Raw genomic sequence first — 20,121 nt, 5'->3', positions numbered from 1 at the left:
CAGAAAGTCTCCCCTGACTCTATCCAAGATATCCCATTCAAGAGGAGTTGGAAGTCAGGGCTAAACCAGACATATATGTTATGTAAAGGTGGCTTTGACTTATAATAACTGCAACACTGTAGGCATCATGTCAGAATGTTTAAGAATAATACATACTTGCAGTTGCAGTTTTAGGTAAATTAATGTCTATAAGAAGGTGACAAGAATCAGAATCTTAAAGCTTCTTGTGTGGTAATATTGAAATGGATGACTGCAAAAACAACATATTTTAGTACAACTTTATTATTTTACATTTAATCAACAATAGCAAACCATGATTAGTGACTGTTGTTGGTTTTAAAGGGCTTGTATGTGATTTTTTTCCACGTATCATATTTGAGAAAAATATAACTTGCCCCAGTATGGATATATTGTTTAAGCAGCTCTTGAGGTCAGAAATAAGTCGGCATCTAATTATAAAGCATTTTTTGTCAGAGAATCAGGATATGCAAGGTTAGCATGTTAGTTGTTGTTAGGTTTACCCCTCTGGCCTTGGAGAGTTATGGGAAGCTCTTATAAAGTCATTGCAAGTGATTATGATGTTCTGAATTCATAAAGTAAGTGAAGAGTAACTTTGAACCACTGCCAACCGCTTAAAATTATCTAGTTTTGTTCTCACATTTTTAAAACCCATTTAAAACATCAGGTCCAATGCCTTTAACTATATAGCTCGATTAGTGCTAATGAGGCGGGACCCTGCAGGTAGGACTGTAGGTAGATGCCTATGTGCGCTTAATCCTGTGCAGTGGAGATCTCAAAGCCTCTCAGCTCTGTCACGTTCTGTTAATGTTAATCTGAGCTGTATGTGCTGCCAACAGGCTGCCCCAGTGCCTGCCCACAACCTACCACACTACAGGTCAAGCTCTGAGTGACGTCACCTCCACCCGTCTGCAACCAGTAACACCACTTTATAATGAGACTGGATATAATATATGACTCTAAGGAAACGTAATATAGTTTATCGATCTGGATAAGGGTTGTAATAAAGTGGTAAATGTGAAATTAGTTAGACGCTAAATACTAAAGTTGACATTCATTTCAAAAGTCTATGCTACTCAATTATACACATGAGTCATTCTGTGTAAGCTAGTGGTTATGTTACAAATGCAAAGAACCCAAAACCCCATGCAGTTTAATAATGTGAAAATACCTTCGCAGATGATTAATGAAATATAGAAACCTACCTCATTTGATATTCTAAATTATGTAGAAAGCACTCAGGACATATAAAAAACTAAATGTGATCTAATAATACATTCAAATCCAGATAAATAATTTGATGCCATGCTAGATTTTCACTTTTTTATTTATTCATTTCTTTGCTGTATGGACTCTAACCTTTTATGTGTATTGTTTGTAAGACTTGTGTTAATCGGAATTTTCTCACAACCTTTATCAGAGGAAGTGGTTTGTAATAGAGAAACAAAACATAAGCTATAGACCGCTGCATCTGCATGGCATTAAACTTGTTGTTGAGTGTGTTACTTAGCACGCAAAATTTGTTTACTCTTTTAAAGTGGATTTTTTTCTGTCAGTGTCATCATTGTATTTATATTATGATTACAATAGAAAGTCTTTGTTACATATTTTGACTTTTTGGGTTATTTACCATAACCTCTGCGCCCATTAAGCTGTAAATCTGTTCTGTAAAATATAAAGAGATACTGAGTTGGCAATGGCGTGTTTTAATTGCACCAAATATGTCTGCTAATTGATCTTCTGTCTAACCAGTTACACAGCACCTCTGTTTTAGCTGTGTAAAGGCTAATGTCATTCTTTTGAAATTAAGTATGGGTATTATTTGGGCATAGGCTATGGTGAAGCAGTCGAACATTGAGCAAAACTTTAAACGGGTGCTGTAGGAGCGTTTCATTTATTTATAGATTCAGTTTATCAAATGGTAACGTAACATTGCATCCAATATGTAAATCAGTCTCTCTTGTCCTTGAACAGGTAGGCTGCATCTAGGCTAATAGGAGGAGTACCAGCAGCGCTAGTACTTGGTCTTCATGTTCACACCTGTAACATAACTACTTGTGTGTTATATAAGCATTAAACAACGAGGATTTAATGCACAACTTGGAGTCAATTTGCAGCAGAGACATAGGTAGAGGGAATATATTGTTCTCAACTTTTTTCAAAATATTTTATAAATATAACCATGGACATACTATCCCACCAAATTTAAGCCATCTCTTATATAAAATATAAAATTTTGTGTCCCATCAAGCAACTCCAACATACCAGCATACCATGAAACAATGTGTTCTGTTGTTCCTTCTGCTGCTGTGTGCTTATTTAGATGAGTTGAATACATGAGGGAGGCCATCATCATTGTGGACATTGCTGACTTTGCTCCTTTGTGGCTGTATGTGTGACTCATGCTCCAGTGCAAGGCAGTTGAAGCATGGAGTTAATAAAATGGTCTAGAGCAACAACATGTGTCTTATTCACATCTGCGCTGTGTGGGAAAGTGCCCATCAAAGGAAACTTAAGAACCAGTATGTATTGTGTATAGAAGAAGTTAAAAATATGCCTCCCTATAAATCACTATAGCAATGGTATAGTTTTTCTTTTCATGACTGATGTATAGCAACACAGTAAATCCAATGTTGCTTACAGCTCAAACTTGTGAATTTATGATGGATAAAGACTTTATTATTATTAAATGCTCCTCCCCTTTAAATAGTAGTTATTAGCCTAAATAGATTATCAACCAGAAATGACATGTTGAAAAGACACAAGTCGTAATCAGTGTGCAGTTATCATTATATCATTTCCTCAAAACATTTCATTCATATCAGTTGCTCTAAGATGCTGTTTATTTATATATAATTCTGTTTTTATGTCAAAAGCTTTTGAATTTTGTGTCCAAAGTGTTGGCATGCATGTTATGATGTTTGGCGTCTTGTTTCAGTTCTCTGTTCCTCTTCTTCCCTGTGGCCCAGAGCAGAGACACTAACCCTTTTCTTTCCATCTTTCAGATCCTTGGTTTGTTTCCTTTTTACAACTGTGGACTGGAGCATTGTCTGAACTTTCCGTGGCTATTCTTGGCATGGCTCTCCTCCAGCAGCTCTTTAGTGGTTGAGGTGTGTTTATCGGTGTTTGAATGTGGTTCATGACTTCATTAAGAAAGCATTATATACCAGGATGCAACAGCTTTTGGTCTAGACTGGACCAAAACTATGTACGCAGTGGCATGAATGGTAGAAAACCAGTGATTTCAGATTTTCCACTAGATTCAAGGCAACATAGTGTGTTCACTCAGTAAATGTATTTTATACGGGATTCGATTTTAGTTAATTTTATCCGCTTTAAAGGTGCACTTTGTAACATTTTTTGGTAGAGGATCTGCTACCTGCTTGCTTTGTGTGGAATGTTCCACAGGTGGGATTAAATTATTGAATTATCTGTCTTGCATTTATTCAATTTTCTTTTTTTGCCAAGTTTACGTTGAAAAACATACTTACTGTGAGGGGTTCATCATTTCACAGATTTGACCTGTAACTGGACCTGGTGGTAGCACCTGCTTGTCCCCATGGAAGTTTAATGCCATAGTGTGGAATGCTCTATGCTTCTCACCTCTCCATTTTACAGCATACTTTTTATTCTACCACTTAGATATCTGATCCAAAGCCAAGCCTGAAGTTGACTTCCTCCATTCTGGTCTTAAACTGTGAAAACCTGGGTTAAATAACAGAAAGAATGTGAGACAGCTTAAGCCATGCACCTCTGGATTATACGCATGTTCTGGGGCAAGCTTTTATCTCTCTGTCAAAAGGAAACCCAAGCTGCCACACAGCTGCCTGCAATCGCTGATGTAAAGCTGAAAATGTGCACATGCATACAAACAGTTACAGTGTGACAGTTCACAAGTTCTGTCAGCATTACCCCAAATTACCTCCTGTCCTCCCCGTGACCCCTTTGTTTCTCTTCCTCTTCACTCTTTCCAGATGCGTGTCGCCAGCTGTGCTCAGATGGCTCAGGCAGAGTGACCCACTACAGCATGGGGTCGCGTTCATGTGGCCCTTAGATTAAACGCTTATCTGCACTTAGGTCCACCACCCCAAAATGAAACCGAGGCCCCTTGTTTGCACAAAGCTGGCTCCTCTTAGCACTACTTTCTTTAGAATGTTTGATCATTGGTGACTAATGTGAAAGTCATTAGAAAGTTCACACAGTTTGGTCAAGGGAGTAAAGGAAGTTGTGGCTGAAACAGGGCTAGAGAAATAATCTATGAAATTAATCAGGTTATGCTTTTATAATTTTTATTTAGTTTTTTTTATTTAATTATAAGCTTTATTTATAATAACAACAGTTCTAATGACAAAAAATTGTATCTGTGTAGTCAGTGATAAGCCTGCAGTCCAGGGTGAACTTAAAGGTGCAATATGTACCTTGTCTTGGGGATGGTCTGCCACCTGCTTGTTTTCATGGGGATGTTATTTCTTTGGAATGTCCTGCAGTATTTAATTATCTATCTTGCATTTATTCAATTACAGGTGGTTTTAATGCCAAAAATATCAATAATACATATCTAATAATTAAAAACATACATTACAATTACATCTCCAAGAAGACAAGGAGGGGACTGGACCTTCCATCTGAAATGTCACATAGTTCACCTTTAATGACTAAGCAGTATCGCATCACAAGAAGCCTACATGCATTGGCATTTCCCTGCTGCAGGCTGATGGTCCTCTGTCTGGTCTCCACGGTAACTGCAGTAGTTGTTGAGATGCCTGCCAGTGCAGAGTTATGGCCGGGGCTGCTGGTGGTTTGTCTTCAGCTCACTTTTAGGTGACATAACCACAAGGTCGCCACAGTGACCTCTGAGTGGAAAGACGGGTGTGTGAGAGAGGGGCAGACAGCAGGGTACTGGGGCCGAGAGAGGGGAGCAGGGAGAGGGGCAGAGGAAGTTGAGCTCAGGGTCACTAGTAGATGGACCGAACAGGTTTGAGAGGATGTGAATGCCAGTAAACATCACATAACTCCAATTTGAAACCGCTTTCTCATGCAGTAGTCTAGAGTTTTATGATATTTAGTACAAGAACCATGTTGCTGTTAACAAAGACACTTTTGTTTGGATCGTTTTTCTCTAACACACCACTCTCCACTTCGCACTCTCCTCTCAGCAGCACAGCTCCCTTTGTTGTGTGTCACCTCTGACCTTTGACCCCGTAGCCCTTGCTGAGGTCATTTAAGAGCCCACAGTGGAAGGCTATAAATCTGCCATTAGAAAGACAAGCACATCGGTGAGTTAGAGTTGGAGACTTCTCACGACTTACAAGGCCAAACTGCAGACACAATTTGAACACAAAGCAGCTATAAAGATTTTTATATCCCCCAGGTATAAAATGAGAAATTGACTGATATCCATATTCAAAATACAGAAAAACATTGTTCACATGTACTGTATTTGAGACATCTGCAGAATAAGTTGAATTGGCTTTATAGGCTGTTATCTACAAATCCCAGGACATTATACACCCACTTCAGACATTATTTATAAAGCAAAATTTCCCCAAATCCCCTTTAGAGATACGTAGGAACGTCAAACACAAGAAATCTTTTTCCTTGAGCACTTCAGTTTAAATAAAATAAAAGTTTAAAGATGTTGGTAATGAATATGATAGATGAATATTGCAACTGACATTTAAGGGACCCCTGTTGTTCAAACTCCACATGCTGCATGCTGCCGTTGGACCAGTTAATACGCAGTAATAATGTGTCTTACCACAACTATGCAGATGACACTCAGATCTATGTCTCACTTACAGCAGGTGAATTCACTCTGCCACTGCATCCAACAGATCAGTGTGTGGATGCAAAACAACTTTCTCCAGCTAAACTCAGACAAGACTGATTTATTGTCTTTGGCCCACAGAGAAAGAGAAAGTGAAAGTTTAAGCAGTCACCTCCTGTCTCTCTCTCTCTCTTAAACCTTCAAATGAGGCTAGAAATCAAGGAGTAATAATGGACTTGGGCTTGAACTTTAACAGCCACATCAAATCAATAACATCTGCAGAATTTTACCATTTAAAAAAACATTGCAAAAATCAGAAGTATACTGTCTAAATCAGACCTCGAGAGAGGTCTGATTTATCTCCAGTAAGTTAGACTACTGTAAAGGCCTGCTCACTGGCCTCTCCAAATGAGCACTACGGACAGCTATAGTACATCCAGAACAATGCTGCTTAGACTGGAACCAGGATGTACAAGTTAGTCCCATATGAACCATTTCGCACTCTGTGGATCTCAGGGACCGGCCTCCTGCTGGTGCCCAGAGTCAGAACTAAACATGGTTTTACACAGCTAAAATCTGGAACAGACGTCCTGAATATGTGGGCCAGGCCTTACAATGTTTAAATCCAGACTGAAAATGGTTCTGTTTAGCTGTGCATATGACTGAAATGTTTTTATTCCGGACTCTTCTCTTTTAATGTTAATTTTACGGTGAGTATTTATGTTTTGATTTGTTTGTATTGTGATTTTAATGTCTTTCTTAATCTGTAAAGTACTTTGGATTACTTTGTGTATGAATTGTGCTATACAAATAAACCTGCGTTACCTGAAGTAAACAAGAACACAGACTGTTCTATCTAGAAGTATTGAATACAACTATATTTGAGTTAATTGATTTCTGTTGTTCAAACCCAAACAACATTTTCATATAAATCACCATTTCTTGCTATTTTACCTACTTTATAACAAGCAAAAGCCACATTGCATATTTTCCATTGGTTAAAGGGGCAGAGGAAACATTTGACGAGCCTTGCAAACAGTGTTTTTATGCATAGTTGGCATGTTCTGTGTTAGAAATGAAAAGCAAACAAAATAGGAGTACTATCAAACCAACCATAATTTGCTGTTACAATATTTTTGGCAACCACATAAGATGAGAATGTCAAGAAAGTGCAAGCACAAATAGTGACCAAAGTGTTATTTAAAAGCATAAACAAACATACAGTACCAGCTGTGTGTAAAATGTTATTATTCGTGCTTGCCATTGTGTTTTTCATCTGTTTCCCACATTGAAATAGACTGACATACACCACACCATCTGAACAGAAAGTGGTTTGAACGGACTGGCAACGGTTGGGTGAAATCCTTGGTTAAACTGTATTGTTGTTGGGATGCTAATATTCTGTGATAAATTAGCATTTCCATAATTGTCCAAGAATTTGTGCTTTGCAAAGAGATAAAGGATAAGATGTGTTTTGGTAGAAGAAATGACTTCCTGGATATTAACTCAAATTGCTTCCTGTTTGTAACTTCCTAAACAAGAAGGACTGCGTGTTCTTGCTATTTTAGACATATGGACAATGAAAAAATTTGACTTTTCAATCCAGAAGTAAAAATATTTTGACTGTAGAATTTCTGTATGGCGTACAGTTGAAGAATACTCAATAAACTTAAAGTATTGTTTCACATTTAAATACTTTCTTTTACAAAATCTAAAATATTTTTGTATTGTCCAGGTTGGTATCCCCATAAAAATACAAAAAAAGTATTATGTCTTACTGTGTATCCTTACCAAAGAGCTAAATATTACATAGACAACAATTATTAACAAAACAAAAAGATTGAACAAGCCAGTTTGTCACTTTAGAAGAATGATTTAAATTTTCGTTTCCATTTCACAATCTCTATCTGCTCCCTCGCTCAAACTGAAGTTACTGATCATGGGCCAAAGTTCAGAGCTCTATGACTGGTATTCACAGCTGGATTCATAAAAGAAAAATGAGCTTGGGTCAGGCGGATTTATCTGATCCACGTCTGTTCAGTGAAGACCAACACAAATCACTTGTACTACACTCATATCTCATATCTCATATACTCACAGAATTGGACTCCAGGTTTTGTTATTTTGTTTACATACCACTCAATCATGTCTAAAAGTCACATTTTACCACAGCAGCTGAATGACATGAAAACAGGAAACACGGTCAAATTGCCCCGTGTGGCTCAAGCTTACAAATATGGGACCTGTCACAATAACACATTTTGAAGGGTGATATATTGCCACAAAGATATACTGCGATAAACGATAATATTGAAACTACTTTATGCAATGGGCTCAACAACAATAAAGCAAGATTATGCCAGTAAACAAATATTTAAGCATACAGAATTATTAAAAGAGCTGAAACAAATAAACAGCAATAATTAGATATAGAAGTTACATTTTCAACTCTCAACAGCTCAAAAATAACAAAAATCTCCCCACTTCTTGCAAAGAAACAACATATATTGATCCAGCTATTATTTTTTGAATGATAAGTTGATATACTAATTATTTTGACAGGCTCATTTACATCAACACATGAACTGAACTTTGACCTATTCTACTATAATCTAAGCCATATTTTATTCCTGTCAACATACAATTTTGATTCTAAGAAAAAGGCTCGATACTCCATTTAAACAGCCCCATTACAATGAAAAACAGTCAGTTAGACAATGTAATGTGTTTTAAATTTTATTTTAGTATGTGGTGATATACTAGTTCTGATATTAGGCCAAGATCATTATGAAACTATTCAGGAAAGGTTATATGAGTTCCTAGGTAATTTCTTCAGTACCAATACTGGCATCCAGTTTCAAAGTTTCCAGTTTTCTAGATAGTGGCTTTAGTATTGATTACCGTAGTATGTCGGTATTGATTTTTTGACTTTTGGTGTACTAGAAATGATTTATAAATCCTTGCAATATCCATCTTTCTTTTGTAGAAGTCTATAGTATTATATTCCACTGTGAGCTTTCCATGTGATTGATTTAACACCAGCCCTGAAGCACTCTGTAAGTACATTATTACAAAGAGGAAAAGCATTACTAGCCTCTCACTCAGGAAACAATAAATTATCTTTTATCTCTGAGCTTTATCTATAGCACTAAAGAAATACGATGCTATAACATTGTCACATTCCCCTTCACTGGAGGCCATTTATGACTTTTCCTACTGTACACCAGCTATACAGAGCTATACTTATCCATGTGCAGGTGTGATTTTGGCACGAGCAGTGAGTTGGCAGGTGTGTTAGCCATTACAAGCCCATAATCACTATCATTATGGCCCATGGTAAGAACAGACAGGTTAGCAGGCGGCAGCAGTAATGCATTTACCAGGATGTGAACGCTCAAGTGGCACCTCTGGAACCGCCTCGCCATAAACATTCATACATGTGCAAGAGCAGAAAGTCACATAAATGAGTACCTTAGTGATTTAAATGTAAACTCAAAATAAACCTGAGACTGGAAATATATGTATTGTGGTAATGCTGTTTTGCAAAGTCAAACTATATTTCACATTTAAAGGAGCACGATGTGACTTTTTCTGGTGAGAGGTCTCCATAGAGGTGGTATATTTCAATGCTATGGAACATTACAGGAAATGCATTAACATCTTCATGGAGACAGTCACGCAGTGGGTGGATCTTCCATCAGAGAAGTCATCAAAGTGCTGAACAAACCATTATTTCATATTATAACTTCCTTAGACCTATGTAAGTTATATAGGTCTAAGGAAGTTGAGTTAACAGTAGTTTCTCATGAATTGAAAAATAAGAATAGTGTACTTAAAAAAATATACTTAAAATTGCTATAGCTCTTTACCGTTTTTATACTGCAGTTTTATATATTGAAAACATTCAGAATGCAAGTGATTTGGCCAAACGTCATTATCAGGTGATGATTGAGCAACAGACAGATGGTTGGGTTTGAACATAACTTTTCCTAACTTTTTTTCAGAACCTCATCTTTTTTAACCAAAGAGCAAGAACAGAAGAAAGGCATTATCGGAATTCTCCATGTGCACAGTTGTTGGTGCCAGACAGACTGGGTCCTAGTTTTTATTTCATTTATGTGAAATCAGAAATCAATCATTGATCGCATTGTGAACATAAACAATTGTACAGAGTCTGTGTCCTATCTAGGCATAGTTAGCTCATTTCAACTGACAGAAATTAAACAATCCTGCTCTTTATCGATCTAACCTCAGCCTCGCTCATCAAACTTAAAACTAAAATTCCATTATATCACATATCTAAAAAAAAAAAATAAAAAAAAAATCCTCTGTTTCTGTTGAAAAGTACTAGAATAAATATTTAGGAAGCTTTAGTATTTTTGTTTAGCACACTTATAACCTCACCATCTGGGCACAATCCATCAAACCCTTTTCTACACCTCCTCAAGTGTAAACCAAAACATGCAACTCATCTTCATTTGAGTCTTGAGACTTAGACCACCCCTTAGATTGTACATGCTGACCGACTTAACCATTGGAACAAATACAAAATGCCTGTTTCAAGTTTACAAAGATTATGCTCCATTGTGACATTTAAAGGGACCATATCACTCTATTGATCTATGTTATAATGCTGTTTCCTCATCTCAAGCATACCTGCAGTTGTGTTTTGTTTTTCATTCACACATGTGTGCTTCACTGTTTTTTAAAGTCCATACACCTTCACTAGAATCATTTGGATAAATCTAACCTCAGAATTGCCATTCTCAACTGAGCAAAAGTTAAATTCTAACTTGAAAACTACTGCTTCATAACATCACAAGGTGAAACAGAGCATTTCAAGCTTTGGAAATAACTAATAAGAAAGGATTACTCAATGTGTGAAAAAAAAACAACAAAAAAACAAACTCCTGATGTTTTTTTGGTGAGGTAACAACATTCTAACATGGCCAAATGGTCACAAGAGTCCATTTTTGCGTAATATATGACCTTTAAAGGTGGACTGTGTAACTTTTCTGGCGTAGAATACACCATATGCTTGTCTCCAGAAAGATGTACTTGGTTTGCCTGAATGTTTTTCTTTCTGTTAGTGGGGTCTCCTCTCCACAGATCTGTCCTGAAACCTGGTCTGGTAGAGTAGATTGCTATTCTCCATGGTGATAGAAGCAAAAAACATAGAATGTTTGGTTCCATTTGGGTAATATAATGATCATTTATGATTTTGTTCTTGATCAGCTTGTTTTCAGTGATAGCAATAGCCTTGAACATTTGCTCTTTTATGGCATCTGGTCTTCTATGTGGTCATGAAGGGTTATCATTCACTTGTGACACATTAGAGAAAGTGGCAATTTTCAAGATCAAATGACATAATATTCGGGTTGAGAATGGTAATTTGGGCTGCTATGTGAACTTGAAAGCATTATACCAGATGTTGTTTTGCAGGATGGATGGGATTCCTTCTGAGGCTTGAAGAAAAAGAATCAACAACCATATAGATTTCATTATGCAGTACATATAAGGTGATCTCATCTATGTCATTTGTTCTCCTAATATGTATAGTATGTATTTGTATATTGTGTCATCACAGTACAAGTAAATACAAGTTCTATAACATTAAACCAATTCAGATTTAAAAGGCATATATTGTGCTATTTTCTGATCTATGCTATAATGTTGTGTCCTCATCAAAGACATACCTGTTTAGTTTTGCTTCATTCACACTCATCTGTGTAATCCCTCTGTCGTCCAGGTCTGATCCTTAGCAAAAGATAAAGAGTTTATAATTTTCTTTTGCTATTCATTCACACACATTTAACACACGAATCCTACATATTTAGGCTGTGTTCTCCTCTTAAATGGAAAATACTCTGTTCCACCTTGTGATGTCATGTGGTAATACAGTAAGTGCTCCACTGTGTTTCCATACAGCTTCACTAGAATCATTTGGATAATTTCAGCCCTGGAATTGTCTAACTACACTGAGCTGCTACTGCTTCATGACATCACAAGGTGGAACAGAGCATTTTGAGATGTAGATAACTTAAATGTGTGAGTATTTTTTAGTGTGTGTGTATATATATATATATATATATATATATATATATATATATATATATATATATATATATATATATATATATATAATGCAGATCTCGCTTAGTTAAGGAGAAAGTTAAATAATTCAATATCTTTCAAATACAATATTATTTATCAAGTAAAATGTTTGATTGTCCCAGCACTATTAGTTATAAACAAGCTTTCAGAATTACATGTCACTATTTACACTAATTGTGAAAGATGATGCTAAACTTTATAGCACGTTAGCTGGAATGTATTATAATTGTCTGAGTCATTTCAGATAAGCTTTGAAAACGCCTGCTCCCACTGGCTTTATTACATTTCCCACATTTTGAGTTTGACTTTTGTACAGTGTAATATGCTCCAGCTGGCCACTGTATTTACTCTAGCGCACATAAGCACTTAAGATTAGCACACATCTGATTTATTGTCACAACTGACTAGTAATTTCATACCAAACCAAAAAGTTACGCTATAAATCCATTGCCTAATAACTAGAAAGATTGAATTTGGCTTCGGGGTAACTCTATTATCTGTAAAAGTGAGCTGTTTGGCACTGTATGGTCCAGCATGTTCCTGAAACACAAATAGTGGGACAGCACAAATATACAAATGCCCACACAGAAACACGGCTTTCTCACAGTCTCCTCAGTCTGTTGTTTGAGTTACCCCGTGACCTTTGACCTCTGCTGGGCTTTGCAGGAAAGACTATTGGCCTTGGTGTTACTGTGACTGCATCTTCTCCAGACAAAACACTAAGATTACACGATACATTTTTGCTTTGTTTGCCAATATATACTTTCATTATCATTTTTTATGTATTTGAGGCCCAAATGTGGTGACTCGATTCCAACTCCAGACAGTGTAACAGTGAGAGTCTGGACATGCTACCACCATGTTGTCACAGTCACATACCAATCAGGTGAGGTCACATAGTCAGTTATTAAAAAATATTATTTGTACAAGTTACAGTGTTAAGATCCAACTCACATGATCGAGTAGGTGGTATGAAAAACATTTTGATTGCTTTTTATGAATAATTCTTATGATGTGATGCATTTGTGGGATTATTATTATTATTATTATTTTTTTAAGAATGCAAATGTGCAATTAATAGCCAATAGGTCAAAAAATATAACTTAATAAAGACACATACAGTTTCAAGCTCCTATGATTATTTGATTAATTGCTATGAGGCGTTTGAAATAGGAACCCTTTTGGGACAAGAACAAAAATATTAAGCCACATTTGATATGCTCTGAAGTCAAAAGTCAACATTTGGCACTCGAAAAAAGTAGAGGCAGCAAACGGAAGACTTATCAGGCTTTATTTGGATAGCCAGTCTAGATTATACTTTACTGAGTCTCTTAACCTGGATTTTTTTTTTCTTTCTCATCTAAAGGATACCTGACATAGTTCCTAAGTTGAACTGTCCTGACACTGCCCAGTGTGTTGCAAATTTAAGCCTTCCGTTTGTAGGTTAACCCATTTCTCCCTGTTGTGCAACCAGTCTCAAATCCTTCTTCGCTTTAAGCCATTGATACGGAAGTGGACTATATATTTCTCTGCAGTTACAGTAGGAAGGAGCGAGCGATACCTATAGACTAGTTGGAGTGAGGAGGTGTGTATTACAGTACAATAGCAGCTGAATTGCTGAGCAGTAACCATACCGGTGTACTGAGCATGCTTACACTGGAGCTAGCTAATCCACTTTTTGCAGATGGGCTAATGTCCTTACTGTAGCTGAGAGGGGGGATATATTTAGTGTCCACTCTCTCTCTTTCTCCCTCCTCTAACTGTGAGGATATTCATTAATCTGATTGTAAATACTTGAGTTTTGAAAAATATGAATGGTCACAAAAAAATAGAAGATTTGTACACAGCTTTCCACTTTGGAGATTGTTCACTATTGGAGTCTACATGGATAGGCTATTGCTTGGAATGTTCCACAGCATTGCATTTAAATTACCTGCAACTCCATGAAGAGAAGGAGGTGTTAATATAGAGTTACAGGTCAGATCTGTGGTGAAGCATTAAAAGTAAGAATGCATGTTTTTCAATTTTTGTTTTTTAGCAATAAAAACACCTCTAATTGGATAAATGGAAGATGGAGGTTTAATATCATACTGAGAAACATTCCTGGTAAAGCAATAACATCTTCATGGGGACAAGCAGGTGGCAGAACCCTTCCAGAAAAGTTATATAGTGCACCTTTAAACACGACAGTCGCTTTGGAGAGGCAATTGTGTGTGTTGTTACTAATATGGTAAATTTGAGGTTCTTTTTGTTAGCAAACAGTCATATACTCTGACTTGAGTACGGCGTGGGTGAGATGCATTTCCCAAAGATACAATGACAGTATGCACATGATCAAACCACTCACCTTTTGATTGTTTGGCTAATGCTTAATAACTATACCACTGTTGCCCACCTATACAGCATATGTGGTAATTGGTAGAAAAGGTAACACAACAACAATTATTTAGTATAAATTATCTGTTACAAAGGCTTCTGTAGCCACACTTAATGCTTACTTACTACATGTACTACAACTAACATGACTCTTACAACTGCTGAAAAATGTGCAGCATTTTAAACTTAGAAACATTTTCAAGAGGTATTGTTCCTGTCTAATTCTTAACACTTCTACAGCTTGGGAGCTGACTAATGGAAGTATATTATCCTCAATGTCATCAGTGAAAGTGACATGTGGGCATTAAAGGGATCCATGGGCAATCTACTCAATCACTGAGCAGGTGTCTTTGGATCCAAGGGTTCTGCTGGTAGTTAGGCCTGTCTTTGTATGCGATGAACTTTGGCAAACCGCTCTGCGATCTATGACGTCTCTCCGAAGGGAAATCCTCTACTCTCATCTGTCACTTATTGGCAGCATTGAGTTCTGCCCTCTGGGTCTGAGCTCTACCTGAGTGCATTGACCTACTCAAGCTAACCAGACAAGTAAGACAAGACATTAAGCACCCAAATCAACAGTCTGTGGTGTAAGTTAAAAAAGAGGCAAAACTCATTTGAGGGATATTTCTCATTTAATTAATTCAAATATTCAGTATCTGTGTCCAAATGGGTTGGTAGTTGAACGCCCCCATTGGACAGTATCACAATCTCTTTAGAGCAATTGAAATCCACATGAAACCTGGAGCTCACATATAGACTGTGTCCACATGTTTTGCTCTTCATTAGCCACAGTAATAAGACACAACAACAGTTCTACAATCAGCCAAACACAAACTGTACAAAAATAAAGATTGATAGAAAAATACATCTGAAAATATGTTTGAGACATTCTACAGAAGCTAGCACTTTGGTTGTGATGAAAAAGCCATATGTTTATTGCGTTCAAAACAATGTGTCAATATGATTATGCATCATACAGAATTATCGATATGCACTTTGGTACTTTCTGAACCCTTTGCTGACAGATGTGGTTTTCTCCAAACTGAAACAATAGTTTATAAACAGATGAATATTCAAACATCATGTGTCTGCAGTCTCAGAATATGTTTTATCACATATTTAGATCCAACTTTAGGATGCCAAGATTAAGACGTGACTTTTAAGTTCAATCAAAAAATGTGCGCTTTCCAGTGTGTTTTCAGCTTTTCCAATTGAATGAGTTCCAACACATGTGTCCATACGTTCTGTATCTATACATCTCAACAGAATACCCATCCCACACATATTTCCTCTTCTCTCACTAACCACTGTTTAGTGCTTTGCACAATCTGTTACACTGTGGATATCAACAGTATTTGACTTTGTTGCACTTCTGCTTTAGCTGCCAAACCTTTCTCCTTTTGCAATAGATTCTCATTTTTATTTTTGAGCTGCCCCTCCCCTCTCATTACAGATCATGAGATTATGCCGTTACTTCCTCTTTGTTAATCAAGATGTGCATTTTGTCCACCAGCACTGCAGATAAGAGCTCAACTAAACACTGACACAATTTATTGATTAGAAATACAACTTAGCAAAGCTAAGCATGCTATTTATTGGTTGTATATTCATTTTTATATCACTTTCATCTCTTCACTACAGTTAAAATCACAAAATATCTTTTCCTTTTCTGTTTCACCTAGGCACTTATAAACATTATTTCCCGACAGAAATAAATTGTGCATTGTTTTGTTGTTTTTGGTCTTAAAGTAGGTTTTGTAAACAACTTCCTTATTTTGCATTGTCCTGCACAATACTGATTGTGTAAAGGTCAAAGGTCTGAAGCAAGCAGCATGTCTCTGTTTTTGAGTCCAGAAACAAGTCAATAATACGTTTTACTTGTTATCAATATCACTATCAGTGCGGATAATGAGCCAGACTTTGTTTCACTGATGATGAGTGGCGCTCCCAAATGCTCCCACTGAACTGCTCTTTACTGCACACAAAATCAAGAGAGCTCAATCAAGACATTGGTTATTACATATAATGAATGTGATGGACTAAAGTTCAGTTGCAGGACAGCCATGGAGCGTACATGGGATGCTGTGGGGGAATATACTGTTGAGGGGGTGATAGTGGACACGAGTACATGGGTTGGACCTGTGCGATGTAGTAGTTGTTAAAGTTTCCATCAGAAACATATGGCGCTGGCTGGTAAAAGCATGTGACATTTGCAGCATTTGGGATGGCATTTTGTTCTGCCAGTACTCTCAGTGCAAGAGAAGAGATAAGACTGAGTGTCTGTCGCCTCTCATGTCCCATGAGGCACACCGTACTCTCCTGAACCACATGGTACAATGTGGCCAGGTAGTCATACTTTCTGTCCTCTAAGTCAACAAAGTGGTTCTGAAGGTAGGACTCCAGCTTCCTTCTCTGATCATTCACATCAGGGAAATCTATGAAAAATCTTGAACACATGTAGCGCTGTAACAATTTCATCTCTTCATCAGAGGCGGCACGGAAGCCCCTCACCAACAGGTGGCAGTACTTGAGCAGGCCTCCTCCTCGGATCTCCTCAGGACTCCTGGTGCAAATCAGACGCTTGCGTAAATGGTCCAGAGCAGTGGGGAAGTCTCCATAGACACTCTCCCCCAGGATGGTGGGGTGAAAGGTGGCAGCCATGGGGTGTTCCGAGCACTCGTAGAAGAGCAGCAGGGAGTCCAGGCGGATCTGGAAAGAGTCCACGCTGAACTCAAACTGCCTCCGAAGAGAATCCACAAACTTGAGCTCCACGTTCTTACCGCGGTTGTTGGAGAGAGAGATGAGGCTCCACCGGTCTGAGTCATTACACACTTTGACCATCTTCTGCACATAAGCCTCCTGCACACAGTGTAAGAATCATTACTACACAAGTGTCAAAAACGCAGCTTCAGATGGGCCCCTGGATATTTAGCTCCAACCTTTAAAACCAATTCATGCTAAATACTCAGAAAAAGTAGGTTTCAAGCATCTATTAAACAATAATAATCACCATCATCATGACCTAATCTGAATGTGATGGCTAACATTAAACACGTTTTGCTGATCACATCTGTAACTGCAGCACCTGCAGTCAATCTCCAGGCAACTGAACACAACTAATTAATGTGGAATCTACTCCAATTGGATTAGACAGTATCCTCTTTTGTATTCAACTCTTTTAGTTTGTGAAGGCCTGGATGAAATGGGTCAGTGCTAGAAATGTATTATTACAAACGCAAAAGATAGTAGATTTGAACAAATCTTACCAGCGTGTCTTTTTATGCTTCTAAACTAAAACTGAATACCTTGCACTACAATTAAATAATACCCTGCATTTTAGGACTGCTGGTCTGGGTACTGGCCTGACACAGCCTGCACAGCTCACTAATGCAGTGGTTACAGATTCAGACAAGACAAATAATGGCCTTTCCTTCACACCATCACAGAAGCAGTTCATTTTACTTATCATTCACATAGCTTTTCCAGGACTTATCTTTATGAAAGCTAATGATGCTGCGCCAGTACTTGTATTATAAAGACAAATGCAGTACACCATACCTTTAACGTCACCGGCGTGATTTTTTCCTTATTGACTCCCTCTGGCAGAAAGTCTAGAAGTGAGTCCAGAACTATGTCCTTGACAATCTGAAACTCTAGTTCCCCTTTGAGTTCAGCGCAGAATATGAGGTCCAGGTCCTTCCAGCCCAGTCCGCTGTCCTCGTGCAGCACGTAGCTGGCTGCAGAGCCGTTCAGGCGCACCTCTCGGACGTGAATCCCCTTCTCCTCCATGCGGCTCCGAACCACTTTGACTATGTCCCGTGGCTTTACCTCTAGAGTGGGGAAGCTCCATCTGCCGTGGATGGGTATGCTGCCTGTGAGGATTGAGTCCAAGCGCTGCACTTGCTCCCAGTTAAGCACACTCAGGTTGATAGTCTCTGCGTTCAAGCTGCTCTCAACTTTTACGCATTTGGAGTTTTGATCCATAGTGAGACAGTAAAATATGGTTCTAGCTGGTATCAATTTTCGCTTGTCTTGACAGTGCACAGGGCATGTGTTTTCAGAGCATTTTATACAGCAGCAAATAAATTAAAAGTAAAATTTGAGCAAAGCAGTTACTCCGTCCGCGCGTCCTGGATGTTTACGGACGCATCCATGTCCGCTGGTGAACCTTTAGGCAGTGTTCTGGATGTCTCCCACAAGTTCATACGTCTTGACGCATCCCTTCACGTCTCTCACGAACTCTCCTGCACGACAACTTTCACAAAGTGGTGCAGCAAAGGCGAATTCTTCACATTTTGGATTTAAAACATGGGAAAAATTCCTGGGAGATGCTGCAGACGTTCAGCTTGTCCTCAGCTGCAGCTCGACTTCTGAGACTACGCTTCCCGTCTGAGAAGAGTCTGGGCGGGTCCATGTTTGATTGACAGCCCACACCTAGACACCGCCTCCTGGTCACCAAGGGAAGAACCGTGTTGTCCTGAACCTGCCTAAACTGAATCACTTTATTCATTTTGCTAGATTCCCTATGTCTCCCCTGTTTACTGATTATTTATCTCTTTATTCAGGCCTAATATTCAAGTATGCCAATGCACTCAAACGTTTCCTTTTTCTGGATCAAAGCAACTAGTGATAATAACTGTGGAGTTAGAACACACCTAAATAGAACCACCCAATACATAATGTCTTAATTGTAAAATTAAGAATCACTTTAACAAGAAGAGTGTAGTATCTAAACCCGCGATAATCTCTCTGGAATCGTTTTCATGTAGAATCTAGCAGAGCTTGGTTTGGCCCTTCACGCGCGTCACCGCAGACGAGCCTATAATGCAGCTTACTGCAGATTACCTATACGTGTGGATACCTACAGGCATGCGCAATGGGACATACTTGCACCTCTATTAACATTAGCATTTGCTTTCTGGTACATACTTCTGCATAGGTTGTATATTGTATAACCCACTTAATGCATGATATTTGTTACTGCTGATTAAATTGTGTGTTGTTTCAAAGTAATGCATAAAATGTCTAGTTTAAAATGATACTTTTTTACTAATCTGTCCTTGGCTCCAACGTGTGAAATGAGTCATAGCACAATGATACACTCATCACATTTCAGCGTCAGTAAATATAGATAATAAGTCATTACTGAATATGTCATCTTCATGTTGCTATCAGAGCAGCTCCTCTGTGCCCCATTCAACAGGCAGCTCGGTGCCAGGCTTACTGCTCAGAATGCTTACTCGACCTCTGACCTTTGACATGTCAAGTGGATGACACCGGCTTGGACTCCAATGTCTGACGACATCAGAGGATTGACGAGGGGATTTCACAGACCCCTTGTCATCCAGCCAAACCAATTTACACTTACGGAAACAAAATTGGAACTACTATGTGTCCACCCCGGTGTTATCACAATTTAATATAATATAGGCGTACTTAAGGATGAGTAAGAAACCAGAAATGTGATGCAGCAGATGTACTAAATTCATAAGAATCATGAGATGTATATTTTCATCATTAATAGTCTTTATGTTTGTGCTTTTGTCCAACTCCTTTTGTGAGATTCCTCCACATGGAAGTTCATTAAGAGATTACAATGAGCCAGTTAAAGGCCGAACGTGCTGGCTCCTCTGCCATCTTCACTACGTCAGCACGTCCATAATGTACAATTTTTTATCTCTGAATATTTACTTTGATTCCTGGAAGTTATTCTCTATCATTGTTCATTTATTTGTTTCCTACAGCTCTCATCACAACAAATCAGCTGAAATCTTTAATGTGGTCAGTATGTAATATATGGAGTGTTTGCCAATCATGGAAATGGCTCACAAGAGTAGAACAATTAG

General features: G+C 38.1%; 1 protein-coding gene across 1 annotated transcript; it reads right to left on the bottom strand.

Moving 5' to 3' along the window:
• Positions 1-14,891: 14,891 nt before the first annotated feature.
• On the bottom strand, positions 14,892-18,666 carry LOC117392982 (terminal nucleotidyltransferase 5A-like). Its single transcript, XM_033991151.2, has 2 exons — positions 17,834-18,666; positions 14,892-17,134 (listed from the first exon to the last, which is right to left on the bottom strand). The coding sequence occupies exons 1-2, from the start codon at positions 18,257-18,259 to the stop codon at positions 16,322-16,324; spliced, it is 1,239 nt and encodes a 412-aa protein (XP_033847042.1). The 5' UTR covers positions 18,260-18,666; the 3' UTR covers positions 14,892-16,321.
• Positions 18,667-20,121: the final 1,455 nt, after the last annotated feature.

Source organism: Periophthalmus magnuspinnatus, chromosome 24, assembly GCF_009829125.3.
Source record: "Periophthalmus magnuspinnatus isolate fPerMag1 chromosome 24, fPerMag1.2.pri, whole genome shotgun sequence".
In the NCBI taxonomy this organism is placed as follows: Eukaryota; Metazoa; Chordata; class Actinopteri; order Gobiiformes; family Gobiidae; genus Periophthalmus; species Periophthalmus magnuspinnatus.
Note: the sequence above shows the minus strand (reverse complement) of the source record. Positions and strands in the feature narration are given on the sequence as shown.

Excerpts from the sequence above, each read along its gene's own strand:
- LOC117392982 (XM_033991151.2), bottom strand. The coding sequence starts at position 18,259 with ATGGATCAAAACTCCAAATGCGTAAAAGTTGAGAGCAGCTTGAACGCA. Across the intron at positions 17,135-17,833 it reads TCACGCCGGTGACGTTAAAG|GAGGCTTATGTGCAGAAGAT; the intron begins GTATGGTGTACT and ends CACTGTGTGCAG.